The sequence below is a fragment of the Somniosus microcephalus genome, chromosome 18, assembly GCF_052327205.1.
Source record: "Somniosus microcephalus isolate GS21.2 chromosome 18, FLI_Smic_1.0, whole genome shotgun sequence".
Lineage (NCBI taxonomy): Eukaryota > Metazoa > Chordata > Chondrichthyes > Squaliformes > Somniosidae > Somniosus > Somniosus microcephalus.
The window spans coordinates 4,072,296-4,099,021 of NC_141004.1; the positions used below are offsets into that span (position 1 = coordinate 4,072,296).

The window sequence follows — 26,726 nt, forward strand, 5'->3', positions numbered from 1 at the left end:
GCTCCCTCAGTACTGCCCCTCCGACAGTGCGGCGCTCCCTCAGTACTGCCCCTCCGACAGTGCGGCACTCCCTCAGTACTGCCCCTCCGTAGTGCAGCGCTCCTTCAGTACTGCTCCTCCGACAGTGCGGCACTCCCTCAGTACTGCCCGTCCGACAGTGCGGCACTCCCTCAGTACTGCCCCTCCGGCAGTGCAGCGCTCCCTCAGTACTGCTCCTCCGACAGTGCAGCGCTCCCTCAGTACTGCCCCTCCGACAGTGCGGCGCTCCCTCAGTACTGCCCCTCCGACAGTGTGGCGCTCCCTCAGTACTGCCCCTCCGACAGTGCGGCGCTCCCTCAGTACTGCCTCTCCGACAGTGCGGCGCTCCCTCAGTACTGCCCCTCCGACAGTGCGGCGCTCCCTCAGCACTGCCCCTCTGACAGTGCGGCGCTCCCTCAGTACTGCCCCTCCGACAGTGCGGCGCTCCCTCAGTACTGCCCCTCCGACAGTGCGGCGCTCCCTCAGTACTGCCCCTCCGACAGTGCGGCGCTCCCTCAGTACTGCCCCTCCGACAGTGCGGCGCTCCCTCAGTACTGCCCCTCCGACAGTGCGGCGCTCCCTCAGTACTGCCCCTCCGACAGTGCGGCGCTCCCTCAGTACTGCCCCTCCGACAGTGCGGCGCTCCCTCAGTACTGCCCCTCCGACAGTGCGGCGCTCCCTCAGTACTGCCCCTCCGACAGTGCGGCGCTCCCTCAGTACTGCCCCTCCGACAGTGCGGCGCTCCCTCAGTACTGCCCCTCCGACAGTGCGGCGCTCCCTCAGTACTGCCTCTCCGACAGTGCGGCGCTCCCTCAGTACTGCCCCTCCGACAGTGCGGCGCTCCCTCAGTACTGCCCCTCCGACAGTGCAGCGCTCCCTCAGTACTGCCCCTCCGACAGTGCAGCACTCCCTCAGTACTGCCCCTCCGACAGTGCAGCGCTCCCTCAGTACTGCCCCTCCGACAGTGCGCCGCTTATGATACAACTAAGTGTCTCCCTCGGCCACTGCAACGGCCAGTTAAGAGTCAACTAGGTTGGTGTGTGACTGGAGTCACCTATAGGCCAGACTGGGTAAGGACGGAAGGTTTCCTTCCCTAAAGAGACTTCAGCGAACCAGTTGGGTTTTTAACGACAATCCGACAGGTTCATGCTCACTTTTACTGAGACCAGCTTTTTATTTCCTTATTTTTAAAACTGAATTCAAAATCTGACGCTGCCCACGGTGGGGTTATTAGTCCAGTAACAGAAGCCGTTTGCTCCCGTAATTCTGCTCATGTAATGAGAGCGACTAGATAGTGTGAGAGTGATGAACTTTGAGGGGCCCTGTGGGTCCTCTTGCTGTATTTTAGCAAGGCCCGTTCACTCAGCCTCGGAGAGCTGGAATAACCCTGACCCCTAATCTCCCTTTTGCTGGACTGCGAGGGAGGGAGAGGAAACAGCCTGAGTCTGAACTCCATCGCCATCCCATCGGCTGCAGGCTGTGAGTGGGAGCCCGGAGACAGAGTGAGCAGAGAGTGATGGTGCGCTGACGTATTGTGAGTGCGATCAGGTAAGAACTCGCTGCTTGGGGAGCTTCAGTTTTATTGTCACTTTAGAGGCTGAACAATCAGAATGAGACAATAGCAAAATAATGCGGAAGAGACATTTTTTATTTTTGAAATGGTAGAATTAACACAAGAACAAATCTTTATTTAGCGAGGGATTACGTCGCCATATAACGGGGAAAAACAGCCTCTCCCCAGTTGTCGGCAGAGTAATCCCCAGCATCATTAAAGGGACTGGCCTACTGACTACTGCCTGCATTCCGAGACCGAGAATGGCGCAGTCAGGTGGTGAGATTTGTCGGGAGCCACGTCCGTCGCTGGGTGTCGTGTCTCCGGTCACCATCCTGCTGCCAGTCACACGGTCAGTGCCCTCTCAGTGGAAGTCCATGTTTTTAAAGTTGGAAGTACATCGGAAGGTGCCGTCCGCAGACCTGGAGCAGAGCAGGGCGGCCGAGCACGGGCACGTGCTGTGTTTGCGTTGGCCAGAGAACGGAACCTGCGGTGGGACAGAGACGCGGACATCAACAACAATATCTTGCATTTACATAGCACCTTTATTGAAGCAAAATGTCCCCAGGCACTTCACAGGAGCGATTATCGGACAACTTGACACTGAGGACAAAGGTTAAAGGTTAAAGGTTAAGGTTGGAAATCTGAGAGCTCTTCTCACCCTCCGGCCGGTGCGGTTCAGAGGCAGCAAAGACCAGCTGGACCCATCCTGATCCGAGGCCCACACTGTCCGTGAACTGACCCCAGGAACTGACCCCGGGAACTGACTCCAGGAACTAACCCCAGAGTGAGCCTAGTACTGACCCCTGAGTGACCCTACGTACTGACCCTGGAGTAACCCTGCACCTGACCTCTAGTACTGACCCCAGGGACTGACCCCAGAATGACCCCAGAGTGACCCCAGGGACTGACCTCTCTAACTGACCCCTGGTACTGTCCCCTGGTACTGACCCTGGAGTGACCCCAGGTACTGACCCCAGGAACTGCACACCAGGAACTTGCCCCTGGTACTGACCCCGGAGTGACCGCAGGTACTGACCCTGGGAACTGACCCCAGAGTGACCCCATGTACTAACTCCGGGAACTGACCCTGGTGTTGACCCCGGAGAGACCCCATTACTGACGCCAGAGTGACCCCAGGTACTGGCCCCAGCTACTGACCCCAGGTACTGACCCTAGAGTGACCCCTGGTACTGACCCCTGGTACTGACCCCGGAGTAACTCCAGGAACTGAAATCGTGAGGTCCTAAAAGCTGAATATAGGGAGTTAGGAGGTAAATTTAAAAATAGGAGCTCAAAGGTATTAATCTCAGGATTGCTACCAGTGCCACGTGCTAGTCAGAGTAGAAATAGAAGGATATTTCAGATGAATACGTGGCTAGAGGAATGGTGCAAGGGGGAGGGATTCAAATTCCTGGGACATTGGAACTGGTTCTGGGGGAGGTGAGACCAGTACAAACCGGACAGTTTGCACCTGGGCAGGACTGGGACCGATGTCCTAGGGGGGAGTGTTTGCTAGTGCTCTGGGGGAGGGTTTAAACTAAAATGGCAGGGGGTTGGGAACCTGTGCAGGGAGACAGAGGAAAGGGAAGCAAGAATAGAAGCAAAAGACAGGAAGGAGAAAAGCAAAAGTGGAAGGCAGAGAAATCAAGGGTGTAAATCAAACAGGGCCACAGTAAATAATAATTCTAAAAGGACTAAGAGTGTTAAGAAAACAAGCCTGAAGGCTTTGTGTCTTAATGCGAGGAGCATTCGTAATAAGGTGGATGAATTAGCTGCGCAAATAGATGTAAACGGATATGATATAATTGAGATTACAGAGACATGGCTCCAGGATGACCAAGGCTGGGAATTCAACATCCAGGGGTATTCAATATTCAGGAAGGACAGGCAAAAAGGAAAAGGATATGGGGTAGCATTGCTGGTCAAACAGGAGATTAACACAATTGTAAGTAAGCATATTAGCTCTGATGATGTGGAATCTGTATGGGTAGAGCTGAGAAATACCAAGGGGCAGAAAGCGTTAGTGGGAGTTCTATACAGACTCCCAAACAGTAATGCTGAGGTTGGGGATGGCATTAAACAGGAAATTAGAGATGGGTGTAAAAAGGGCACAGCAGTTAACATGGGTGACTTTAATCTACATATAGATTGGGCTAACCAAATTAGTAACAATACTGTGGAGGAGGAATTCCTAGAGTGTATACAGGATGGTTTCCTGGACCAATATGTCGAGGAACCAACTACAGATCAGGCCATCTTAGACTGGGTATTATGTAATGAGAAAGGGTTAATTAGCAATTTTATTGTGCGAGGCCCCTTGGGTCGGAGCGATCATAATATGATAGAATTCTTCATTAAGATGGAGAGTGAAGTAGTTGATTCAGAGACTAGGGTCCTGAATAAAAATAAAACAAAAAAGGTGTCTCAACCGTGGCTAACAAGGAAAATTAGGGATAGCATAAGATCCAAGGAGAGGACATATAAATTGGCCAGAAAAAGCAGCAAACCTGATGATTGAGAGCAGTTTAGGATTCAGCAAAGGAGGACAAAGGGATTAATTAAGAGGGGGAAAATAGAGTATGAGAGTAAGCTTGCAAGGAACATAAAAATTGACTGTAAAAGCTTCCATAGATATGTAAAGAGAAAAAGATTGGTGAAGTCAAGCATAGGTCCCTTGCAGTCAGAATCAGGGGAATTTATAATGGGGAACAAAGAAATGGCTGAGCAATTAAATACATACTTTGGTTCTGTCTTCACAAAGGAGGACACAAATAACCTCCCAGAGATGTTGGGGAACATAGGGTCTAATGAGAGGGAGGAACTGAAAGAAATCAGTATTTGTAGGGAAATGGTGTTAGGGAAATTGATGGGATTGAAGGCCGATAAATCCCCAGGTCCTGATAATCTACATCCTAGTGTACTTAAGGAAGTGGCCCTAGAAATAGTAGATGCATTGCTGGTCATGTTCCAAAATTCTATGGATTCTGGAACAGTTCCCATGGATTGGAGGGTAGCTAATGTAACCCCACTATTCAAAAAAGGTGGTAGAGAGAAAATGGAGAATTATAGACTGGTAAGCCTGACATCGGTAGTGGGGAAAATGCTAGGGTCCATTATAAAAGATGTAATAGCAGAGCACTTGGAAAACAGTGACAGGATCGGACAAAGTCAACATGGATTGACAAAAGGTAAATCGTGCTTGACTAATCTACTGGAATTTTTTGAGGATGTAACTGGTAGAATAGTTAAGGGAGAACCAGTGGATGTGGTGTATTTGGACTTTCAGAAGGCTTTCGATAAGGTCCTGCATAAGAGATTAGCATACAAAGTTAAAGCACATGGGATTGGGGGTAAGGTACTGACTTGGATAGAGAACTGGTTGGCAGACAGGAAGCAAAGAGTTGGAATAAACGGGTCTTTTTCCGAGTGGCAGGCAATGACTAGTGGGGTACTGCAGTGATCGGTGCTAGGACCCCAGCTATTCACAATATACATTAATGATCTAGATGAGGGAACTAGATGTAATATCTCCAAGTTTGCAGACGACACAAAGCTGGGTGGGCATGTGTGCTGTGAGGAGGATGCAGAGCAACTCCAGTACGATTTGGACAGTTTTGGTGTTTGGGCAGATGCATGGCAGGTGCAGTATAATGTGGATAAATGCGAGGTTATCCACTTTGGTGGCAAAAACAGGAAGGCAGATTATTATCTGAACAGCAATAGATTGGGAAAAGGGGAAGTGCAACGAGACCTGGGTGTCCTTGTGCACCAGTCGCTGAGGATAAGCATGCAGGTGCAGCAGGCGGTTAAGAAGGCAAATGGTATGTTGGCCTTCATAGCGAGAGGATTCGAGTACAGGAGCAAGAATGTCTTGCTGCAGTTGCACAGGGCCTTGGTGAGACCACACCTTGAGTATTGTGTGCAGTTTTGGTCGCCTTATCTGAGCAACGATGTTCTTGCCATGGAGGGAGTGCAGCGAAGATTCACCAGACTGATACCTGGGATGGCAGGAATGATGTTTGAAGAGAGATTGGGTCGATTAGGCTTATATTCGCTAGAGTTTAGAAGAATGAGAGGGGATCTCATTGAAATTTATAAAATTCTAATAGGACTAGACAGATTAGATGCAGGAAGGATGTTCCCGATGGCGGGAGAGTCCAGAACCAGGGGTCACAGGCTAAGGATAAGGGGTAAGCCATTTAGGACAGAGATGAGGAGGAATTTCTTAAGCCAGAGAGTGGTGAACCTGTGGAATTCTCTACCACAGAAGGCAGTTGAGGCCAATTTATTAAATATATTCAAGAAGGAGTTAGATATATTTCTTAAGGCTAAAGGGATCAAGGGATATGGGGAGAAAGCAGGGACAGGGTGTGGTAAACCACTAATCTGCCTGTACAGAACATGTCTGGGCATGCCTCAGCTGGCTCCGCCCCTGGCTCCACCCATAAGCCCAGGTATAAAGGTGATTGACCTCCAGTCCCCCTGGCTTTAAGGATCGGTCTACCAGCAGAGGCATGCTCGTATTCTTTTGTTAATAAAAGCCTACTTGTTATAAGTTTAACTCTTAGTCTTCTGGAGTTATTGATGGCGCATCACAGGGTACTGAATTTGGATGATCAGCCATGATCTCATTAAATGGTGGAGCAGGCTCGAGGAGCCAAATGGCCTACTCCTGCTCCTATCTTCTCTGAACTGATCCTGGAGTGATCCCATATATTGACCCCTGGTACTAACCCCGGAGCGACCCCATGCACTAACTCCTGTTGCTGACCCCAGAGTGACCCCAGGTACTGACCCCCATGCACTGACCCCTGCTACTGATCCCAGAATGACCCATGGTACTGACCCCTGGAGTGACCCCAGTTACTGACCCCAGGTACTGACCCTGGAGTGACCCCTGGTGCTGATCCCAAGAACTGACCCCTGCAACCGACCCCTGTTACTGACCCCAGGAACTGACCCCTGGTACTGACCTTGAGGTGACCCCAAGTACTGACCCTGGTACTGACCCTGGAGTGGCCCCATGTACTGACCCCGGTACTGACCCTGGAGTGACCCCATGTACCGACCCTGGTACTGACCCTGGAGTGACCCCATGTACTGACCCCGGTACTGATCCTGGAGTGACCCCAGGTACTGACCCCTGTTACTGACTGCTGGTAATGACCTTGGAGTGACCCCAAGTACTGACCCTGGAGTGACCCCATGTACTGACCCCGGTACTGATCCTGGAGTGACCCCAGGAACTGACTCCTGGTACTGACCCTGGAGTGACCCCTTGTACTGACCCCAGTACTGATCCTGGAGTGACCCCAGGTACTGACCCATGGTACTGACCCTGGAGTGACCCCATGTACTGACCCTGGTACTGATCCTGGAGTGACCCCAGGTACTGACCCCTGTTACTGACTGCTGGTACTGACCTTGGAGTGACCCCAAGTACTGACCCTGGAGTGACCCTGGAGTGACCCCATGTACTGACCCCGGTACTGATCCTGGAGTGACCCCAGGAACTGACTCCTGGTACTGACCCTGGAGTGACCCCTTGTACTGACCCCAGTACTGATCCTGGAGTGACCCCAGGTACTGACCCATGGTACTGACCCTGGAGTGACCCCATGTACTGACCCCGGTACTGATCCTGGAGTGACCCCAGGTACTGACCCATGGTACTGACCCTGGAGTGACCCCATGTACTGACCCCGGTACTGATCCTGGAGTGAACCCAGGTACTGACCCATGGTACTGACCCTGGAGTGACCCCATGTACTGACCCCGGTACTGATCCTGGAGTGACCCCAGGTAATGATCACTGGTACTGATCCCTGGTACTGACCCCAAGTACTGACCCTGGAGTGACCCCAGGCACAGACCCCTGGTACTGACCTTGGAGTGACCCCAAGTACTGACCCCGGGGTGACCCCGGGTACTGACCACAGTTTCTGACCCCAAGTACTGACCCAGATACTGGCTGGAGACCTTCACATGGTAGTGAGAGGCCATCTCAATGGGTGGGTGTGAAAGGATTCTCTGAGGCACGAACTCCAATCTATGGCCCTTTATCAGCCGTGGCTCAGTGGGTAGCACCCTCACTTCTGAGTCAGAAGGTCATGGGTTCAAGTCCCACGCCATGAGATTCGAGCATGAAATCTAGGCTGACACTCCAGTGCAGTGCTGGGGGAGTGCTGCACTGTCAAAGGTGCCAACTTTCAGATGAGACGTTAAACCGAGGCCCCGTCTGCTCTCTCAGGTGAACGTAAAAGACCCCACGGCACTATTTTGAAGAAGTGCAGGGGAGTTCTCCTCGGTGTCCTGGGGCCAATATTTATCCCTCAACCAACATCACTGAACCAGATGATCTGCTCATTATCACATTGCTATTTGTGGGATCTTGCTGTGTGCAAATTGGCTGCCGCGTTTCCTACATTACAACAGTGACTACACTTCAAAAAGTACTTCATTGGCTGTAAAGCGCTTTGGGACGTCCTGAGGTTGTGAAAGGCGCTATAGAAATGCAAGATCTTCTTTCTTTCACAAGGGATGTGGGACTGGACTGAGGCTGCAGAATTCTTGATTATTTCTAATTTGTTGAGAATGAAGGCAGGGTAAGTTAATAAGGACCTGATGAGAAATGCTCTGTCTGTTATCTGTCAGCAGTGGAGGCGGAATGTGGGACAATGCGCTGTGGGGCTGAGAGTGCTCCTGTCTGAGGTGAGTGAGATCAGCTGGTCACCTGGAATCCAATAATGCTCTGAGAGTTTTACATCCAATTGGTAGCATTTTAATCAGCTGGATCTTCTCAAAGGGCTTAAGATTAGTGGAGCGAGGCGCCTTTAATACCTCAGCCGGGATTACTGTGTAACAAGCTCTACAGACACATCAGCAACAAGCATTAATATTCTAGAAATGCAGGTTTTCCTGGTCCTTCATCTTCCCTCCTGTAAAGCTGGATACTTGTGAGGGAGATTTCCTTATGAATTTGTGAAGTGAATCGGAACCAGTTTCTGTTTAAAGTGGGCACCATTCCACAGGCGAGATGCAAAGGGGCGATGTGGGGAACCCAACTGGGTGCACCTGACTTGAACTTTAATGGATTTTAATGGATGGAAGATTGTTGGCAATGGGCAAAAGATTCTGATCTGACCTCCTACCTCACGACACTGAGACAACAACATGCCCCGACTGCGAATAAACAAATGGCAATGTTGGGACCCCAAAATGTTGCAATGCTGCCATGGCAACGGGAGACCCTGCCCCAGGGTTAAGGCAGCTGGGGCAGGGGTTAAAGTTTACTGTTGGAATAGTGGGTGGGGGTTAATTCTGGAACAATCCCAGAGTAACTGCCGGGATTGTTGCCCGAGAATATTCTGGCCGGTGTACCAATGGGTCATTACACCCAGGTCAGGGTTCAGGAGCAAAGACTCCGGCCCACCACAGACCGGGGATCCAACCGCTCACTGCCCTGGTCAGTGTGGCTCCGTATTACACTGGGAAGGGACTTGCATGGGGGTCCTACATTCTCCTCCTCATTGCCGGAGTCTGTGGGATGTGACTTGAATTGGTGGACCTAACACAGTATAAAAGAGGCAGAGCAGCAGATTCCAACCTTATGGCTTAAGGGATGACACTTATCTCCTTCCTGTCCTTGTGGGGTGCACATCCGAAGTCCTCGCAGCCACAGACTGACAGCACAACAGGACCCTGCGTCACACTGCATATCCCGATCACAGGCCTGCAGACAAAGACACAGTTACTGAGAGACGCTCGATCCCGGGCAAACACTACACAAAGAAGGCGAGAAAAATTAAATGAATGGAAACATTTAAAATCTGCATTTTCTTTTCCAACTTCCTGTCAGTTTGACAGATTGTGGGGTGTGACCTGTGACCCCGCACTAGTCTCTAATCCCAGACTCTGGAGCGTGGACGGGTTTCACTCCCGTGTCTTTCTCCCCTGGACGTTTCTCTGCCAATTTTCTCCCCTCCTCACTTCTCCCAAAGGTGTTAGCTCGAAGGTGGGCTATCAAACAGCAGCTGATCCCTAATGACCCCCAATACATCACCCGAGTCAACATTGCTCAGACAGTGAGCGTGGGCACAGGATTTGACTCTGGGAGGGCAGCACGGCCGATCCCTATCCTCGCCTCATCCAACTTCTGCTGCAGTTGCAGATCGAAAGAGACATTGGGATTGTTGGACCAAAAAAGACCCAGGGTCTATCTGGTTCAACTTCTCCCATCCTGGTAGTCGCACGATACAATGATAATGGGGTTGTTGACTAATCACAGCGATCAATCTCTATCAATGAGTCTACAACAGACCCAGACACGAGGTGAGGAAAACCCCCAGTGGTGGAGAGCTTTGGGAACCAGAGGTCCAGAGTCACCTGTTTCTCCTGAGCTCGCTACACTCACCACACGGCACGTCTCACATTACACAGATACTGGAGCCCGGAATGGTATTTTCTGAAAGAAATCTATCTCATTTACAGACGGTGGAATTTGAACCCAATTATATTCTTGTATAGTTTATTACATCATATCGTGTGAAATCCTTTATAATAGTGTGTAGCATATCACAGTGTGTGGTATATCACAGTGTGTGGTATATCACAGTGTATGGTATATCACAGTGTGCGGTATATCACAGTGTGCGGCATATCACAGCATGTGGTATATCACAGTGTGTGGTGTATCACAGTGTGTGGCATATCACAGTGTGTGGTATATCACAGTGTGTGGTATATCACAATGTGTGGTATATCACAGTGTGTGGTATATCACAGTGTGTGGCATATCACAGTTTCTGGTATATCACAATGTGTGGTATGTCACAGTGTGTGGTATATCACAGTGTGTGGTATATCACAATGTGTGGTATATCACAGTGTGTGGTATATCACAACTTGTGGTATATCACAGTGTGTGGTATATCACAGCGTGCGGTATATCACAGTGTGCAGTATATCACAATGAGTGGTATATCACAGTGTGTGGCATATCACAATGTGTGGCATATCACAGTGTGTGGTATATCACAACTTGTGGTATATCACAGTGTGTGGTATATCACAGTGTATGGTATATCACAATGAGTGGTATATCACAGTGTGTGGCATATCACAGTGTGTGGTATATCACAACTTGTGGTATATCACAGTGTGTGGTATATCACAGTGTATGGTATATCACAGTGTGTGGTATATCACAATGTGTGGCATATCACAATGTGTGGTATATCACAGTGTGCGGTATATCACAGTGTGCGGTATATCACAATGAGTGGTATATCACAGTGTGTGGTATATCACAGTGTGTGGTATATCACAGTGTGTGGTATATTACAATGTGTGGTATATCACAGTGAGCAGCATATCACAATGTGTGGTATATCACAGTGTCATATATCACAATGCGTGGCATATCACAATGTGTGGTAAATCACAGTGTGTGGTATATCACAGTGTGTGGTATATCACAATGAGTGGTATATCACAATGAGTGGTATATCACCGTGTGTGGTATATCACAGTGTGTGGTATATCACAGTGTGCAGCATATCACAATGTGTGGTATATCACAATGTGTGGTATATCACAATGTGTGGTATATCACAGTGAGCAGCATATCACAATGTGTGGTATATCACAGTGTCATATATCACAATGCGTGGCATATCACAATGTGTGGTAAATCACAGTGTGTGGTATATCACAGTGTGTGGTATATCACAATGAGTGGTATATCACAATGAGTGGTATATCACCGTGTGTGGTATATCACAGTGTGTGGTATATCACAGTGTGCAGCATATCACAATGTGTGGTATATCACAATGTGTGGTATATCACAGTGTGTGGTATATCACAATGTGCAGCATATCGTAATGTGTGGTATATCACAGTGTGGTATATCACAGTGTGTGGTATATCACAGTGTGTGGTATATCACAATGTGTGGTATATCACAGTGTGCAGTATATCACAGTGTGTGGCATATCACAGTGTGTGGTATATCACAGTGTGTGGTATATCACAATGTGTGGTATATGGTATATCACAGTGTGCGGTATATCACAATGTGTGGTATATCACAATGTGTGGTATATCACAGTGTGTGGTATTTCACAATGTGCGGCATATCACAATGTGTGGTATATCACAGTGTGGTATATCACAGTGTGTGGTATATCACAGTGTGCGGTATATCACAATGTGCGGTATATCACAGTGTGCGGTATATCACAGTGTGCGGCATATCACAGTGTGTGGTATATCACAGTGTGTGGTATATCACAATGTGTGGTATATCACAATGTGTGGTATATTCTGCGAGGGGAAGGGGAACTGCCAGAAGTCGTGGTCCATGTTGGAACCAGTGACATAGGGAGACAAGGTGTTGCAGTCCTTCAGGCAAAGTTTCAGGAGCTAGGAAAAAGATTAAAAAACAGGACCTCAAGGGTGGTAATCTCAGGATTGCTCCTAGTGCCACGTGCTAGTGAGTACAGATCAGGAAGATAGTGCAGGTAAATGCGTGGCTGGAGAAATGGTGCAGGAGGTAGGATTTCAGATTCTTGGGGCATTGGGACCAGTTCTGGGGGCAGGGGCACCTGTATAAGATGGACGGGTTGCACCTGAACAAAACCGGGTCCAATGTTCTCACTGAAAGGTTAACTAATGCTGTTGGGGAGGGTTTAAACTCATTTGGCAGTGGGAGAGGAACTAGCAGAGAGGAGCAGAAATGAGTTCAGAGGGCAGAGAGATAAACAGCAGTAAAATTAGATATATCCGAAAAATTGCAGGGACCAGATTGAGGAAAATTCACAAAGGATTTATTAAATTGTGTGTACGTCATTGTCCACGGTGTAACTAATAAGGTTGGTGAGCTGCAGGCACAAATTGCTACGTGGGATTATAACATGGTTTAATTAACAGAAACAGATGATGGGATGGTTGCAGTAAAAGAGGAGAGGGAAGTTATGGACAGGGTAGTAATAGATAGAGAAGATGGACTAAAAAGATTAGCATTACTGAAAGTTGGTCCGGATGGGACGCATCCTAGGTTGCTGAAAGAAGCAAAGGTAGAAATAGCAGAGGCAGTGGTCACAATCTTTCAATCCTCACTGGATACAGGAGCAGTGCCGGAGGACTGGAGGGTTGCTAATGTTCTACCACTATTCAAGAAAGGGGACAGGGATAAACCAGGAAATTACAGGCCAGTCAGCCTAACATCGGTGGTGGGGGAGTTATTGGAAACTGTTGTGTCCGTGTGTTAATGGAGACACGGAATGCAGAAGTAGGTTTCACAGGTGTTTACTGAACAAAGTCTGGAGGTGAACTAACAGATACAAGACACTATACAGGCTTATATAGCCCGAGTGGCCATTACCGGCATTACAGTACACAGGGGCTCTTAAAGGCACATACACCACAATTCCTCCCCTTTTAGACAACCAGTACATAACATTTTAAGTAATCATTAATTAACATATTACAAGAACAATAATCTACACATTTGCTGCAGTTAATCAATTATAAGTCAGTCTCTCTGGAGGCTTCCTGATTCGGTCTGGATAACGCCTCGGTGGTGTAGTAATTTTTGGTGGTGTAGTAGGTTCTTTTGGCAAGGTCGATTCGGCTTGAATGCCAGTGTCGGGTTCATCTGGTTCCAGTATCACCGGATCGGAGGTAGATGCTATGGGTATCTCTGCTTCATCATTAGGCGTATAGAGTTGTGGTGTAGGTTGTCCCTTTTCGGATGACTCTATGATCTGGTCAGCATGGCGCCTTATTATGCTTTCTCCAATGTCCACGGTATACATCAGCGGTCCTAGTCGTGTGCAAATAGTTCCAGGCTGCCATTTCTCGGTACGGTAGTCCCGGGCCAAAACTTGTTGACCTAGCTGGAAGGTTCTAGTTGGCCTTTCATTCATGCCTTGAAATTGCCAGTTCTCCACGTCCCTTCTGATGTTTGGCTTGATCAAATCCAGCCGGCATCTTAGGCTTCTATTGAAGAACATCATGGCGGGAGTTTGGTTTGTAACCACATGTGTTGCATTCCTGTATGCAAACAAGAAGTTATCTACCTTATGCTGAAGTTTTATGTCTTCATTACCCATGGCCTTTATGGCCCTCTTGAAGGTCTGGACAAACCTTTCAGCCAATCCATTGGTGGTGGGATGGTATGGGGCGGACGTGTAGTGCTTAACCCCATTGTTTTTTAAGAACTTCCTGAATTCTTCGGACACAAATTGCGGTCCATTATCAGAACAGATCTGTTCAGGCAGCCCATTCCTGGCAAATATGGTCCTTAATACTGTGATGGTTTTTTCCGTGGTGGTGGAGGACATCTTTATTACCTCCAGCCACTTGGAGTGTGCATCAACCGCGATTAAGAACATTGAGTCCATAAATGGACAGCAAAGTCAATGTGTACCCTTTGCCATGGAGATGAGGGCCACTCCCATGGATGTAGAGGGGCTTGTGGTGGGGCGTTTTGGACCTTCTGGCATCCTAAGCAGCTCTTGGTCATTTCTTCGATGTCTCCATCGATACCTGGCCACCACACAAATGCTCTGGCTAGGTTCTTCATTTTCACTCCACCCAGATGCCCCTCGTGAAGCTCCTTTAGCACTTTATCCTGGAGTTTGGGTGGAATCACCACTCTGGATCCACACATCAAGGTTCCTCGGCACACTGACAGCTGTTCTCTTCTTTGCGAGAATGCTGGCAACAGTGGTTCGCCATGTGCTGGCCATCCCTTCACTGTTAAATCGTAGACTCGTGAGAGAGTCGGGTCATTTCTCATTTCCTTTTCAATGGCAGAATTTGTTACCGGTAGACATTCCACTATGGTTGAGTGGAACATCTCCACTGGGTCCACTGTAGGTGCCTCTTCTACCGTTGGCAACGGTAGGCGCGATAAACCGTCAGCATTCCCATGCTGTTTTGATCCTTTGTATTCTATGTCATATTGGTGTGCCCCTAGGAAAAGGGACCACCTCTGCAGCCTTTGCACTGTCATAATGGGAACACCCTTTTTAGGGTTGAATATGGAGACGAGGGGTTGATGGTCAGTCAACAAGGTAAATTTTTGTCCGTGTAGGTAATGGTTGAATTTCTTCACTCCCCATACCAGGCTGAGTGCTTCCCTGTCGATCTGGGCATAGTTACGCTCAGCTGAGTTCAATGAGCGTGACGCAAAAGCTATCGGCCGCTCCGAGCCATCAGGGAATCTATGCGATAATACCGCTCCTACGCCGTAAGGGGATGCATCGCACGCCAGTCTGATTGGCAGTGATGGGTTGTAATGAGCCAAAACTTCCTTGGACGTGATCAAGCCTTTGCATTTATGGAAGGCACGTTTACAGTCTTCGGTCCATTTCCAAATTACTCCCGTCTGTAGCAATTCGTTAAGAGGGTGCAGAAGAGTTGACAAGTTCGGTAAAAATTTATGATAGTAATTTATCAATCCCAGGAACGACCTTAATTGTGAGACATTTTCAGGGGCTGGGGCTTTTATGACCGCCTCAATTTTTTCAGGTGACTTATGCAACCCTTCCTCGTTAATTATGTGGCCACAATATGATATTTGTTTCTGGAAAAATTCGCACTTGGGGCGATTTGCTCGTAGGCCCCGTCCTCTCAGCCTTGTGAGCACCTGCTCCAAATTGGCAAGGTGCTCGTTGTCGTTTTCTCCTGTTACAAGGATGTCATCTAGGTAGCATTGAGTCCCCGGAATCCCTTGGAGTACTTGCTCCATAGCTCTTTGCCAGATAGCTGGAGCTGATGCTACTCCGAAAACCAGTCGATTGTACTGGTACAGGCCTTCTGTGATAGTGGATTGGCGGTTAGGATCAGATCAGCCATGATCTTATTGAATGGCGGAGCAGGCTCGAGGGGCCGATTGGCCTACTCCTGCTCCTATTTCTTATGTTCTTATGTTCTTATGTTTGTGTGTATTTATTGTGAGATATTTTTAGAGGCCTCTTCAACCTCCACCTGTAGATATGCCTGAGCCAAGTCAATTTTGGTGAAACGTTTTCCTCCGGAGAGTGAGGCGAAAATATCTTCTATCCTCGGAAGAGGATACTGTACCATGTGAAGGACCGGGTTTACAGTCACCTTGAAGTCCCCACAGATGCGAATTTTTCTCTGTTCTTCAGATTTATCATTATTCAACATTTTCTTCATGACCGGGACGATGGGTGTTGCCCACTCGCTCCAATCTATCTTGGATAATACGCCTGCATTTTCTAAATTCTCCAGCTCTGCCTCGGCTGCTGGACGAATTGCGTATGGCACCGGCCTTGCCTTAAAAAACTTGGGAATTGCCGCATCTTCCACTTTTATTGAGGCGGTGACGCCTTTCAAGGTTCCTAGTTCCTGTTGAAACACTTCCTTGGCGTTGGCCAAGATGTCTTTTAATCGTTCAGGTATGACGTCATCATCATTTTTTTCTTACTGGTCACTGTCAGTGCCTGAATGGAGTGCCAGTCTAAACGTATCTTCCTGATCCATTCACGTCCCAACAGCGGTGGACCACCATCTTGCAGAACATAGAAATACAACTTCTGTATTTCCTTGCCGTTGTATACAACAGGCACCTTTATTTTCCCTTTGGGGTATACTTTCTGCCCCGTATATGTTTTCAAGATAATGGATGTGTCTTTCAAAGGTATATGCGGAAATAGCCGCTCGTAATCCCGTCGACTTATGACGGTCAGAGCTGATCCTGTATCTAGCTCCATTTTAACTGGGGACCCCGCTATCGTGAGGGTAACCCAAATGGTCTGGTAATCTTCTTTGGCAATTACATTATGTAATTTGAGACAGCTTAGTCTCTTGTTTCCGGAGTCGCTATCGCTCTTCTGGTCTTCGGAGCTACTGTCCGTCATCATTTGTACATTTCTGTACTTTTCCTTATTGATTTTTTTCCTGTCCGTGGCTTTTTTGTGTCCAGATCGGCATACACGTGCAATGTGTCCAATCTTTCCGCATTGCCTGCATGATTTGTCCTTGAACCAGCAGTCCCTCTGGTCATGGGTGGATCTGCTGCAGCGATAACATCTCTCGAAACCCTGTGTCATTTCATGGGTGCCGAAGTCCTGTGGCTTTTGCTGTATCTCTGCAGCTCCTCCTGCGGCTGCTTCGTATGGTACAGCCATACTGAAAGCCTTGTCCAGTGTCAAATCTTTCTCAGAAAGTAGACTTTTCTGTGTTCCTTCACTTAGGAGACCGCAGACGAATTTGCCTCGAAGAGAATCTGCCAGTCCTGCACTGAATTGGCAGTGCTTGGACAGCTTCCTTAATTCGGTGAGGTAATCAGCATTACTTTCATTCTTGTGCTGATTCCTCTTGAAGAATTTGAATCGTTCCGCTATCAGCAGCGGTGTTGGGTTTAAGTGCTCCTGTAGGGTATCAACAATCTCCTTAAAATTCTTGTCCTTTGGTTTGGCTGGAGTGATTAAGTTTCGTAACAGCCCGTATGTCCTTGCGCCCATTAGATTTAGAAGTACTGATGCCTTTTTATGATCTTCTATTTCATTTGCTGTGCAATATACCTCCACTCTTTCCACATATGTGGTCCAATCCTCTATATTGCTATCGAAAGCATTAATATTGCCAGCCTTAGGCATCCTGAAAAAAAATGGCACCTCCCGCGCTTTCCTTTCTTCCCTGCAGAAAAAAAATGGCGCTTCCCGTGCTTTCCCATCGCTGTTGCTGCTGACAACGCTGTTTTCCGCGGTTTTTATTTACATAGGTTTTTTTTTCAATAGGTGGAGACTCATTCCCGCCGGACTCTCTGGGACTTTTCCCTCCCTCTGCTTGGTCCGAACGCCGACCTGCTTTGCAGCGCCGGCCGTCTCCTGAGTGCTCCCCCCCTCTGTCTCTGTTTGCCTCCGCCTTCGCTGCTCGGCCCCGCTGCAGAGCCAGCCGATGGAGCCCCAGCCCGCCACCCAGGAAGGATTATTGCAGTACCTGCCACCAGCTCGGCTAGCTGGTGCAACCACAGTTTTTTTTTTCTCTTGCTTTTCTTCGACTTTCGTCTGAGGAATCGATCTCCTTGAGGTGCTGCCGAATTGCAGGTAAGCCCATTTCCAATTCGTCGCCACTGTTGTGTCCGTGTGTTAATGGAGACATGGAATGCAGGAGTAGGTTTCACAGGTGTTTACTGAACAAAGTCTGGAGGTGAACTGACAGGTACAAGACACTATGCAGGCTTATATAGCCCGAGTGGCCATTACCGGCATTACAGTACACAGGGGCTCGTAAAGGCACATACACCACAGAAACCATTATCAGGGACAAAATAAACGCTCATTTAGAAAGGCATGGGTTAATCAAGGAGAGCCAGCATGGATTTGTTAAAGGCAAATTGTGTCTGACTAACTTTATTGAATTATTTGATGAGGTAACAGAGAGGGTTGATCAAGGTAATGCAGTAGATGCTGTATATATGGGCTTTCGAAAGGCATTCGAGAAAGTGGTACGCAGGAGGCTTGTACAGAAGATGGAAGCCCATGGAATTAAGGTGAAAATGGCGGTATGGATACGGAATTGGCTCAGTGACAGGAAGCAGAGGATGGTGATGGTGATGGTGGTGGTGGATGTTTCTCAGACTGGTGTTCCCCAAGGGTCAAGGGTTAATTTTTATAAACGACCTAGACTTGGGTGTTGGGAGCAGTATTATAACATTAGCAGATGATACAAAACTTGGCAACATAGTAAATAGTGATGAGGATAGTTATAGGCTTCAGGATGACACAGACAGGGTAGTGAAATGGGCGGAAGCAGGGCAGGTGGAGTTCAGTGTGGAGAAGTGCGAAGTGATGCACTGTGGGAGGAGTAATATGGAAAGTCAGTACACAATAAATGGCACCGTTTTGCAAAGTGTAGATGAGCAGAGAGAGACCTTGGTGTCCATATACACAAATCTTTAAAGGTGGCAGGGCAAGTTGATAATGTGGTTAAACAGCATCTGGTTTACTTGGGTTTGAAAATAGAGGCGTAGAATATAAAAGCAAAGAGATCCTGCTGGAACTTTATAGATCACTGGTTCGGCCTCAGCTGGAATATTGTGGACAATTCTGGGCCCCACACTTCAGGAAAGATGTAAAGACCTTAGAACGGGTGCAGAGGAGGTTTACCAGGATGTCACCAGGGATGAGGGACTTCAGTTATGAGGAGAGGTTGGAAACATTCGGACTGTTCTCTGTGGAACAGAGAAGGTTAAGAGGTGACCTAATCGAGGTTTTCAAGGTGATGAGAGGTTTCGATCGAGTAAACAGGGTAATACTATTCCCTCTGGTGAGAGGGTCAATAACCAGAGGTCACAGATTCACAATCAGTGGCAAAACATCTCGAGGGGAGAGGAGGAGAAATGTTTTCACTTGGAGAGTTGTCGGGATCGGGAATGCTCGACCTGAGAAGGTGGTGGAAGCTGATTCCATCAATAATATTAAAAGGGAGTTGGACAGGTTCTGGAGGATGAGGAACTGACAGGGTTACGGACAAAGAGCGGGGATGGGACTGAGCACGACGGCTCTTTCAAAGAGCCAGCACTGGCTCGATGGGCCAAAGGGCCTCCTTCTGTGCTGGGGGTTTCTATGATTCTATGCTGTAGTATATTATAATGTGCGGTGTATAATGAGTTCTGACGAAGGGTCAGCGACCTGAAACGTTAACTCTGTTTCTCTCTCCACAGATGCTGCCTGACCTGCTGAGTGTTTCCAGCATTTTCTGCTTTTATTTTAGGTACAATGGTGTTGGGCGGGATGGGGGGGGGGAAGGTAAATACAGTACCGGGAGTTTTGGACCACTTCTGCCCGGTTCTCAGGAGCCAGAGTGACTGAATATCGCTCCATCTAAATGTGTCTTTCTCTATCCTCTGTCTCTCTCTCTCTCACACACACACTGTCGCTCTAGTTGGGTATCTCTCATTCTCTCTCTCTCTCACACACACTGTCGCTCTAGTTGGGTCTCTCTCATTCTCTCTCTCTCTCTCACACACACTGTCGCTCTAGTTGGGTCTCTCTCATTCTCTCTCTCTCTCTCTCTCACACACACACTGTCGCTCTAGTTGGGTATCTCTCATTCTCTCTCTCTCACTCACACACTGTCGCTCTAGTTGGGTATCTCTCATTCTCTCTCTCTCACTCACACACTGTCGCTCTAGTTGGGTATCTCTCATTCTCTCTCTCTCTCACACACACACTGTCGCTCTAGTTGGGTCTCTCTCATTCTCTCTCTCTCTCTCTCTCACACACACACTGTCGCTCTAGTTGGGTATCTCTCATTCTCTCTCTCACACACACTGTCGCTCTAGTTGGGTATCTCTCATTCTCTCTCTCTCTCTCACACACACTGTCGCTCTAGTTGGGTCTCTCTCATTCTCTCTCTCTCTCTCTCTCACACACACACTGTCGCTCTAGTTGGGTATCTCTCATTCTCTCTCTCTCACTCACACACTGTCGCTCTAGTTGGGTATCTCTCATTCTCTCTCTCTCACTCACACACTGTCGCTCTAGTTGGGTATCTCTCATTCTCTCTCTCTCTCACACACACACTGTCGCTCTAGTTGGGTCTCTCTCATTTTCTCTCTCTCTCTCTCTCACACACACACTGTCGCTCTAGTTGGGTATCTCTCATTCTCTCTCTCTCTCTCTCTCACACACACACTGTCGCTCTAGTTGGGTATCTCTCATTCTCTCTCTCTCTCACACACACACTGTCGCTCTAGTTGGGTATCTCTCATTCTCTCTCTCTCTCACACACACTGTCGCTCTAGTTGGGTATCTCTCATTCTCTCTCTCTCTCACACACACACTGTCGCTCTAGTTGGGTATCTCTCATTCTCTCTCTCTCACTCACACACTGTCGCTCTAGTTGGGTATCACTCATTCTCTCTCTCTCTCACACACACACTGTCGCTCTAGTTGGGTATCTCTCATTCTCTCTCTCTCACTCACACACTGTCGCTCTAGTTGGGTATCTCTCATTCTCTCTCTCTCACTCACACACTGTCGCTCTGGTTGGGTATCTCTCATTCTCTCTCTCTCTCACACACACTGTCGCTCTAGTTGGGTATCTCTCATTCTCTCTCTCTCACACACACACTGTCGCTCTAGTTGGGTATCTCTCATTCTCTCTCTCTCTCACACACACACTGTCGCTCTAGTTGGGTATCTCTCATTCTCTCTCTCTCACTCACACACTGTCGCTCTAGTTGGGTATCTCTCATTCTCTCTCTCTCACTCACACACTGTCGCTCTAGTTGGGTATCTCTCATTTTCTCTCTCTCTCTCACACACACACTGTCGCTCTAGTTGGGTATCTCTCATTCTCTCTCTCTCACTCACACACTGTCGCTCTAGTTGGGTATCTCTCATTCTCTCTCTCTCTCACACACACACTGTCGCTCTAGTTGGGTATCTCATTCTCTCTCTCTCACACACACACTGTCGCTCTAGTTGGGTATCTCTCATTCTCTCTCTCTCACACACACACTGTCGCTCTAGTTGGGTATCTCTCATTCTCTCTCTCTCTCACACACACACTGTCGCTCTAGTTGGGTATCTCTCATTCTCTCTCTCTCACACACACACTGTCGCTCTAGTTGGGTATCTCTCATTCTCTCTCTCTCTCACACACACACTGTCGCTCTGGTTGGGTATCTCTCATTCTCTCTCTCTCTCACACACACACTGTCGCTCTAGTTGGGTATCTCTCATTCTCTCTCTCTCTCACACACACACTGTCGCTCTGGTTGGGTATCTCATTCTCTCTCTCTCTCACACACACACTGTCGCTCTAGTTGGGTATCTCTCATTCTCTCTCTCTCTCTCACACACACTGTCGCTCTAGTTGGGTATCTCTCATTCTCTCTCTCTCACACACACACTGTCGCTCTAGTTGGGTATCTCTCATTCTCTCTCTCTCTCACACACACACTGTCGCTCTAGTTGGGTATCTCTCATTCTCTCTCTCTCACACACACACTGTCGCTCTAGTTGGGTATCTCTCATTCTCTCTCTCTCTCACACACACACTGTCGCTCTAGTTGGGTATCTCTCATTCTCTCTCTCTCTCACACACACTGTCGCTCTAGTTGGGTATCTCTCATTCTCTCTCTCTCTCTCACACACACACACTGTCGCTCTGGTTGGGTATCTCTCATTCTCTCTCTCTCTCACTCACACACTGTCGCTCTAGTTGGGTATCTCTCATTCTCTCTCTCTCTCTCACACACACTGTCGCTCTAGTTGGGTATCTCTCATTCTCTCTCTCTCACACACACACTGTCGCTCTAGTTGGGTATCTCTCATTCTCTCTCTCTCTCACACACACTGTCGCTCTGGTTGGGTATCTCTCATTCTCTCTCTCTCTCACTCACACACTGTCGCTCTAGTTGGGTATCTCTCATTCTCTCTCTCTCTCACACACACACTGTCGCTCTGGTTGGGTATCTCTCATTCTCTCTCTCTCTCACACACACACTGTCGCTCTAGTTGGGTATCTCTCATTCTCTCTCTCTCTCACACACAGACTGTCGCTCTAGTTGGGTATCTCTCATTCTCTCTCTCTCTCACACACACTGTCGCTCTGGTTGGGTATCTCTCATTCTCTCTCTCTCTCTCACACACACTGTCGCTCTGGTTGGGTATCTCTCATTCTCTCTCTCTCTCACTCACACACTGTCGCTCTAGTTGGGTATCTCTCATTCTCTCTCTCTCTCTCACACACACTGTCGCTCTAGTTGGGTATCTCTCATTCTCTCTCTCTCTCTCACACACACTGTCGCTCTGGTTGGGTATCTCTCATTCTCTCTCTCTCTCTCACACACACTGTCGCTCTGGTTGGGTATCTCTCATTCTCTCTCTCTCTCTCTCTCACTCACACACTCACTCACACACAGACAGACTCGCTCTGACTGTGAGTCTATTTTCTCTCCCACTCTCTCACACACTTTCTCTGGAGCTGTTTGATTTTCCCCCTCGCCCTGTGGTTTGGGTGGGCTGATATTGCAGGACGGGATGTCTAGCTGAAACTTTCACCTGTCTTTTCCCTCCCCTCCCCCGCCTGCTGTCACCTCAGACTGGGGGCATTCGTGATTTTTTTTTTTTTATTCCACTTTTGCAGCTCGCTTGCTTCCCCGCTCAGTTCCAGCCACCTGTTTGCGAATATTGTTTGAGTTGAGCTCGAGTTTCAGCGTCTCACTGGTGCATTCCTGGCGCTGATCCTGCCTCGCTGGAAGATCAGGAAGGTGCGGCAGCGGCAGGACCGGGGCTGGCGCTGGGCGGGTTGTGAACCTCACTCAAATACTCACATTTCAGGGACCCCGACACTATTTAAAAAAAACAAAAGCAAAACTCGCAAACGGCAGAATTCTGAAAAGTAATTCTTCAAACCATCACAAAACTGCAAGCAACCGAGAATCCTGGAAACACACGCCCAGTATCAGTGCCTGCAGGGAGCAATGGGTGGATTGATGTTCCTGGGTCTTGTCCTTCCAGCCGGTTAGCATTGCTGCACCTGCAGTCACCGCGCATGGGATTGTTAAATATTATATAAATATATACTTCACATCTGTAGAGCACAGAACACGACACAGGTAGCACCAGACAACTTTTTAAAGATGCGTTTGAACAGTTTAAATGCAATCTGGTATCTGTTATTTATACTGTTCAATATATCCATTGATTAAACAGATTGATTTCACTGCAACACTGCAATGACTCCACGAAATGGTAACACAATGCACAATATTGTTTTTTGTCACTAGATTCAGTAAATACATTGAAAAAAATAATTTTCCCTAAATCCTGGGTATATAAATAAATTTACTCGAATTTATCTACCGTTATCATTTTTTTTGACAAAATATGCAGACTTACCCCAGTAATAACAATACTTTGGCTGGGCCTCAGTAAAATCAGGAAAGTTAGGAGGAGAGGAGTTCTCATACTGAGTCCCAGAGATGTGAGCTTTGTCTGAACGGTGCTGGTGTCTCTCAGTCTGTCAGTCTGTGGCGCTATTTGTACTATATACCTCTAAATCAGGCAGTGATCCAGTGATGCTGGGCCCTCCCACTTCAATCCCTGCCCTAAACACTGCTGAAGCTGTGACAATCTGATAGTAATGTGTCGCTCTCTCTCTCTCTCGCTTTCTCTGTCTCTCTCTCTCTCTCCCTGTGTCTCTGTCTCTCTCTTTCTCTGTCTCTGTCTGTCTCTCTCTCTCTCTCCCTGTGTCTCTGTCTCTCTCTTTCTCTGTCTCTGTCTGTCTCTCTCTCTCTCTCCCTGTGTCTCTGTCTCTCTCTTTCTCTGTCTCTGTCTGTCTCTCTCTCTCTCTCTCCCCGTGTCTCTCTCTGCGCCTCTCACTGTCTCTTTTGCTCTTTCTCTGTCTCTTTCTCTTTTTCTTTGTCTCTCTTTCTCTATCTCTCAGCCTCTCTCTCTCTCGCTCTCTCTCTGTGTCTCTCTGTCTCTCTCTCTCTCTCTGTCTCTCTCTGCCTGCCTCTCTGTCTCTCTCTCTGTCTCTGTCTCTCTGTCTCTCTCTCTCTCTGTCTCTCTCTATCTGTCTCTCTCTGCCTGCCTCTCTGTCTCTCTCTCTCTGTCTCTGTCTCTCTGTCTCTCTCTCTCTCTCTGTCTCTCAGTTCAGTTCAGTTCAAATGCTTTATTGGCATGAAAGTTTACAGAGAACCATATTGCCAAAGCTTACATAGCAAAAAGGTACAGTTTTCCAACATTCTGTAAGTGTCAATCGATTTGACATTTGTTGGGTATATACAATATTACTTTTAAACAATATTAATTTTAAACAGTCTTTCTACTTCATTTGGTACGTTCAATATTAATTTTAAACAGTCTTACTTTTAAACAGTCCTCAGGTTGTGACATGTTGTTACATATTTAGCCCCAAGGTATGGTCTGTCTCCTTCTCCTAGGACTAATCTCAATTTTGACAGATCATCCAATTCCTTGAAATCTGGGGTTGTTTGGCTTAGCTTGTTGAATAATATGTTTCTTGATGTGTTGAATTTTTCGCATTTTAGGAGGAAATGCATTTCTGTTTCAACCTCGCCAGCCAGACATTGATCGCATATTCTATTCTCTCTAGGCTGCCAGGATTTCTTGTATCTGCCTTTTTCAATTTCCAGTTGGTGGTCGCTTAGTCTGTACCTGGTGAGGGTCTGTCTCTGTTTTGTGTCTCTGATGGTCGTGAGGTAGTCTGCCAGTTTATATTCTCTTTTTAGGGCCCGGTAACATTCTAATCTGCTTTGGCTTTCGGTTATTTTGTTCCAATGTTCCAGGTAGGTTTCTTTGCATTTTTTAATGATTTGGTTCACTCGGATTGGTGTTTGGATGGCTGTGTTGGTCTGGGGCTGGTCAGGGTCCGGCTGAGTACTTAGTTTCAGTAGCAGCTGACTCAGGGGACTCTTTTCTGGGTTTAGCTCTTGGGTCTGAAAGGCTTTGAAATGAAGGGTGTCTGGGGAGCTAGATTTGAGGTGATTTAGGAAGTTTAGTGCTCGTTTTTGGATGTTTATTATCAGTGGGTATCTGCCTAGTTCGGCTCTGCATGCATTTGTTGCCGTTTTTCTTTGGGTGCGAAGGATGCTTCGGCAGAATTCTGCATGTAGGGCTTCTATTGTGTGTTTTTCCCATTTAGTGTAGCTTTGGTGATTTAGCGGGCCCCATACTTCACTACCGTACAGTGCAATGGGCAGGATTATGCTGTCAAAAATTTTGAGCCAGATTTTGATTGGGATTTGGATGTTGTAGAATTTTCTTTTTATTGCATATAGGGCTCTTCGGGCTTTTTCTTTTAGTGCATTCACTGCTATGCTGAAGCTCCCTGATGCTGTAATAGTTAGACCAAGGTAGGTGTAGCTCATAGTGTGTCCTATAGTGGTATCACTGAGGGTAAACTGGTATTTGTTTTCCTGACATCTGGGTCTTTTCTGAAAAATCATGATGTTGGTTTTCTTTAGATTTACTGTTAGAGCCCAATTTTGGCAGTATTTGTCGAGTAGGTCTAGTTGTTGCTGTAATCCCTGTTCTGTGGGAGACAGCAGAACCAGGTCGTCCGCATAGAACAGGGACTTCACTTCTCCATCCAGGAGACGGAGACCTGGTGACTCGCTTTGCTCCAGCATGTCTGCTAATTCATTTATGTATATGTTGAACAGGGTCGGGCTCAAATTGCAGCCCTGCCGGACGCCTCTTCTCTGGGTGAAGAAATCGGTGCGTTTGTCTCCAATTTTGACCCCGCATTTGTTTTTCAGATACATTGATTTAATAAGGTCATAGACTTTGCCCCCTATTCCACACTGAAGAAGTTTATAATAGAGCCCTTCGTGCCATATAGAGTCAAAGGCTTTCTTGAAGTCGATGAAACAGGCGAATATTTTCCCATTTTTTGTTTGGTGTTTATGTTTTTCGATGAGGGTGTGAAGGGTATAGATATGGTCGGCGGTGCGGTGTTTTGGAAGAAAGCCTATTTGTTTTTTTCTGAGGATATTATGTTTGTTAAGAAAATCAAGTAATCTACTATTTAGAATACTGCAGAATAACTTCCCTAGACAACTGTTGACACAGATGCCGCGGTAGTTATTTGGGTCTGATTTGTTTCCACTTTTATATATGGGGGAGATTAGTCCTTGGCACCAGATATCGGGAAAACAGCCTGAGCGTAATATGATGTTGAATAGTTTGAGTATCGCACCCTGCATCTCCATATTACTGAACTTTAGCATTTCATTTTTGATGTTGTCTGGGCCACAGGCTTTCTTTAGGTGGAGAGATTTTGTTTTTGTGGCCAGTTCTTTCCATGTGATTGGGGAGTCTAGAGGGTTTTGGTTGTCTTTAATTGTTGCTTCTAATGTGTGGAGTTTTTCTGTGACCTGATGTTGACTTGGGTTTGTTTTGTTTTTTGGGATGTCTTTGTAGAGGTTTTCAAAATGTGTTCTCCAGATGTCGCCATCTTGGATTGGTAATGCTTGCAATTGTGTTGTACTCAGGTTATTCCACATTTCCCAGAATTGTTTTGGATTGGTGGAGTTTTCAATTTCTTCGAGTATTTTGTGGGTATAGTTTTGTGTTTTGTTCCTAATGGTGTGTTTATATCTTTTGAGGGTTTCATTGTATCTAGTACGTAGGTC

At 47.4% G+C, this 26,726-nt stretch overlaps 1 protein-coding gene across 1 annotated transcript; it reads right to left on the minus strand.

Moving 5' to 3' along the window:
- Positions 1 to 1,522: 1,522 nt before the first annotated feature.
- prok1 (prokineticin 1) lies at positions 1,523 to 23,652 on the minus strand. The gene is made up of 3 exons (XM_086011732.1): positions 23,467 to 23,652; positions 9,180 to 9,305; positions 1,523 to 2,057 (listed from the first exon to the last, which is right to left on the minus strand). The coding sequence occupies exons 1-3, from the start codon at positions 23,533 to 23,535 to the stop codon at positions 1,935 to 1,937; spliced, it is 318 nt and encodes a 105-aa protein (XP_085867858.1). The 5' UTR covers positions 23,536 to 23,652; the 3' UTR covers positions 1,523 to 1,934.
- Positions 23,653 to 26,726: the final 3,074 nt, after the last annotated feature.

Coding starts and splice junctions, on each gene's coding strand:
- prok1 (XM_086011732.1), bottom strand. CDS start 23,535: ATGAGAACTCCTCTCCTCCTAACTTTCCTGATTTTACTGAGGCCCAGC. Junction 9,306..23,466: donor AAAGTATTGTTATTACTGGG/GTAAGTCTGCAT, acceptor CTTTGTCTGCAG/GCCTGTGATCGGGATATGCA. Junction 2,058..9,179: donor GTCATCCCTTAAGCCATAAG/GTTGGAATCTGC, acceptor GTCCCACCGCAG/GTTCCGTTCTCTGGCCAACG.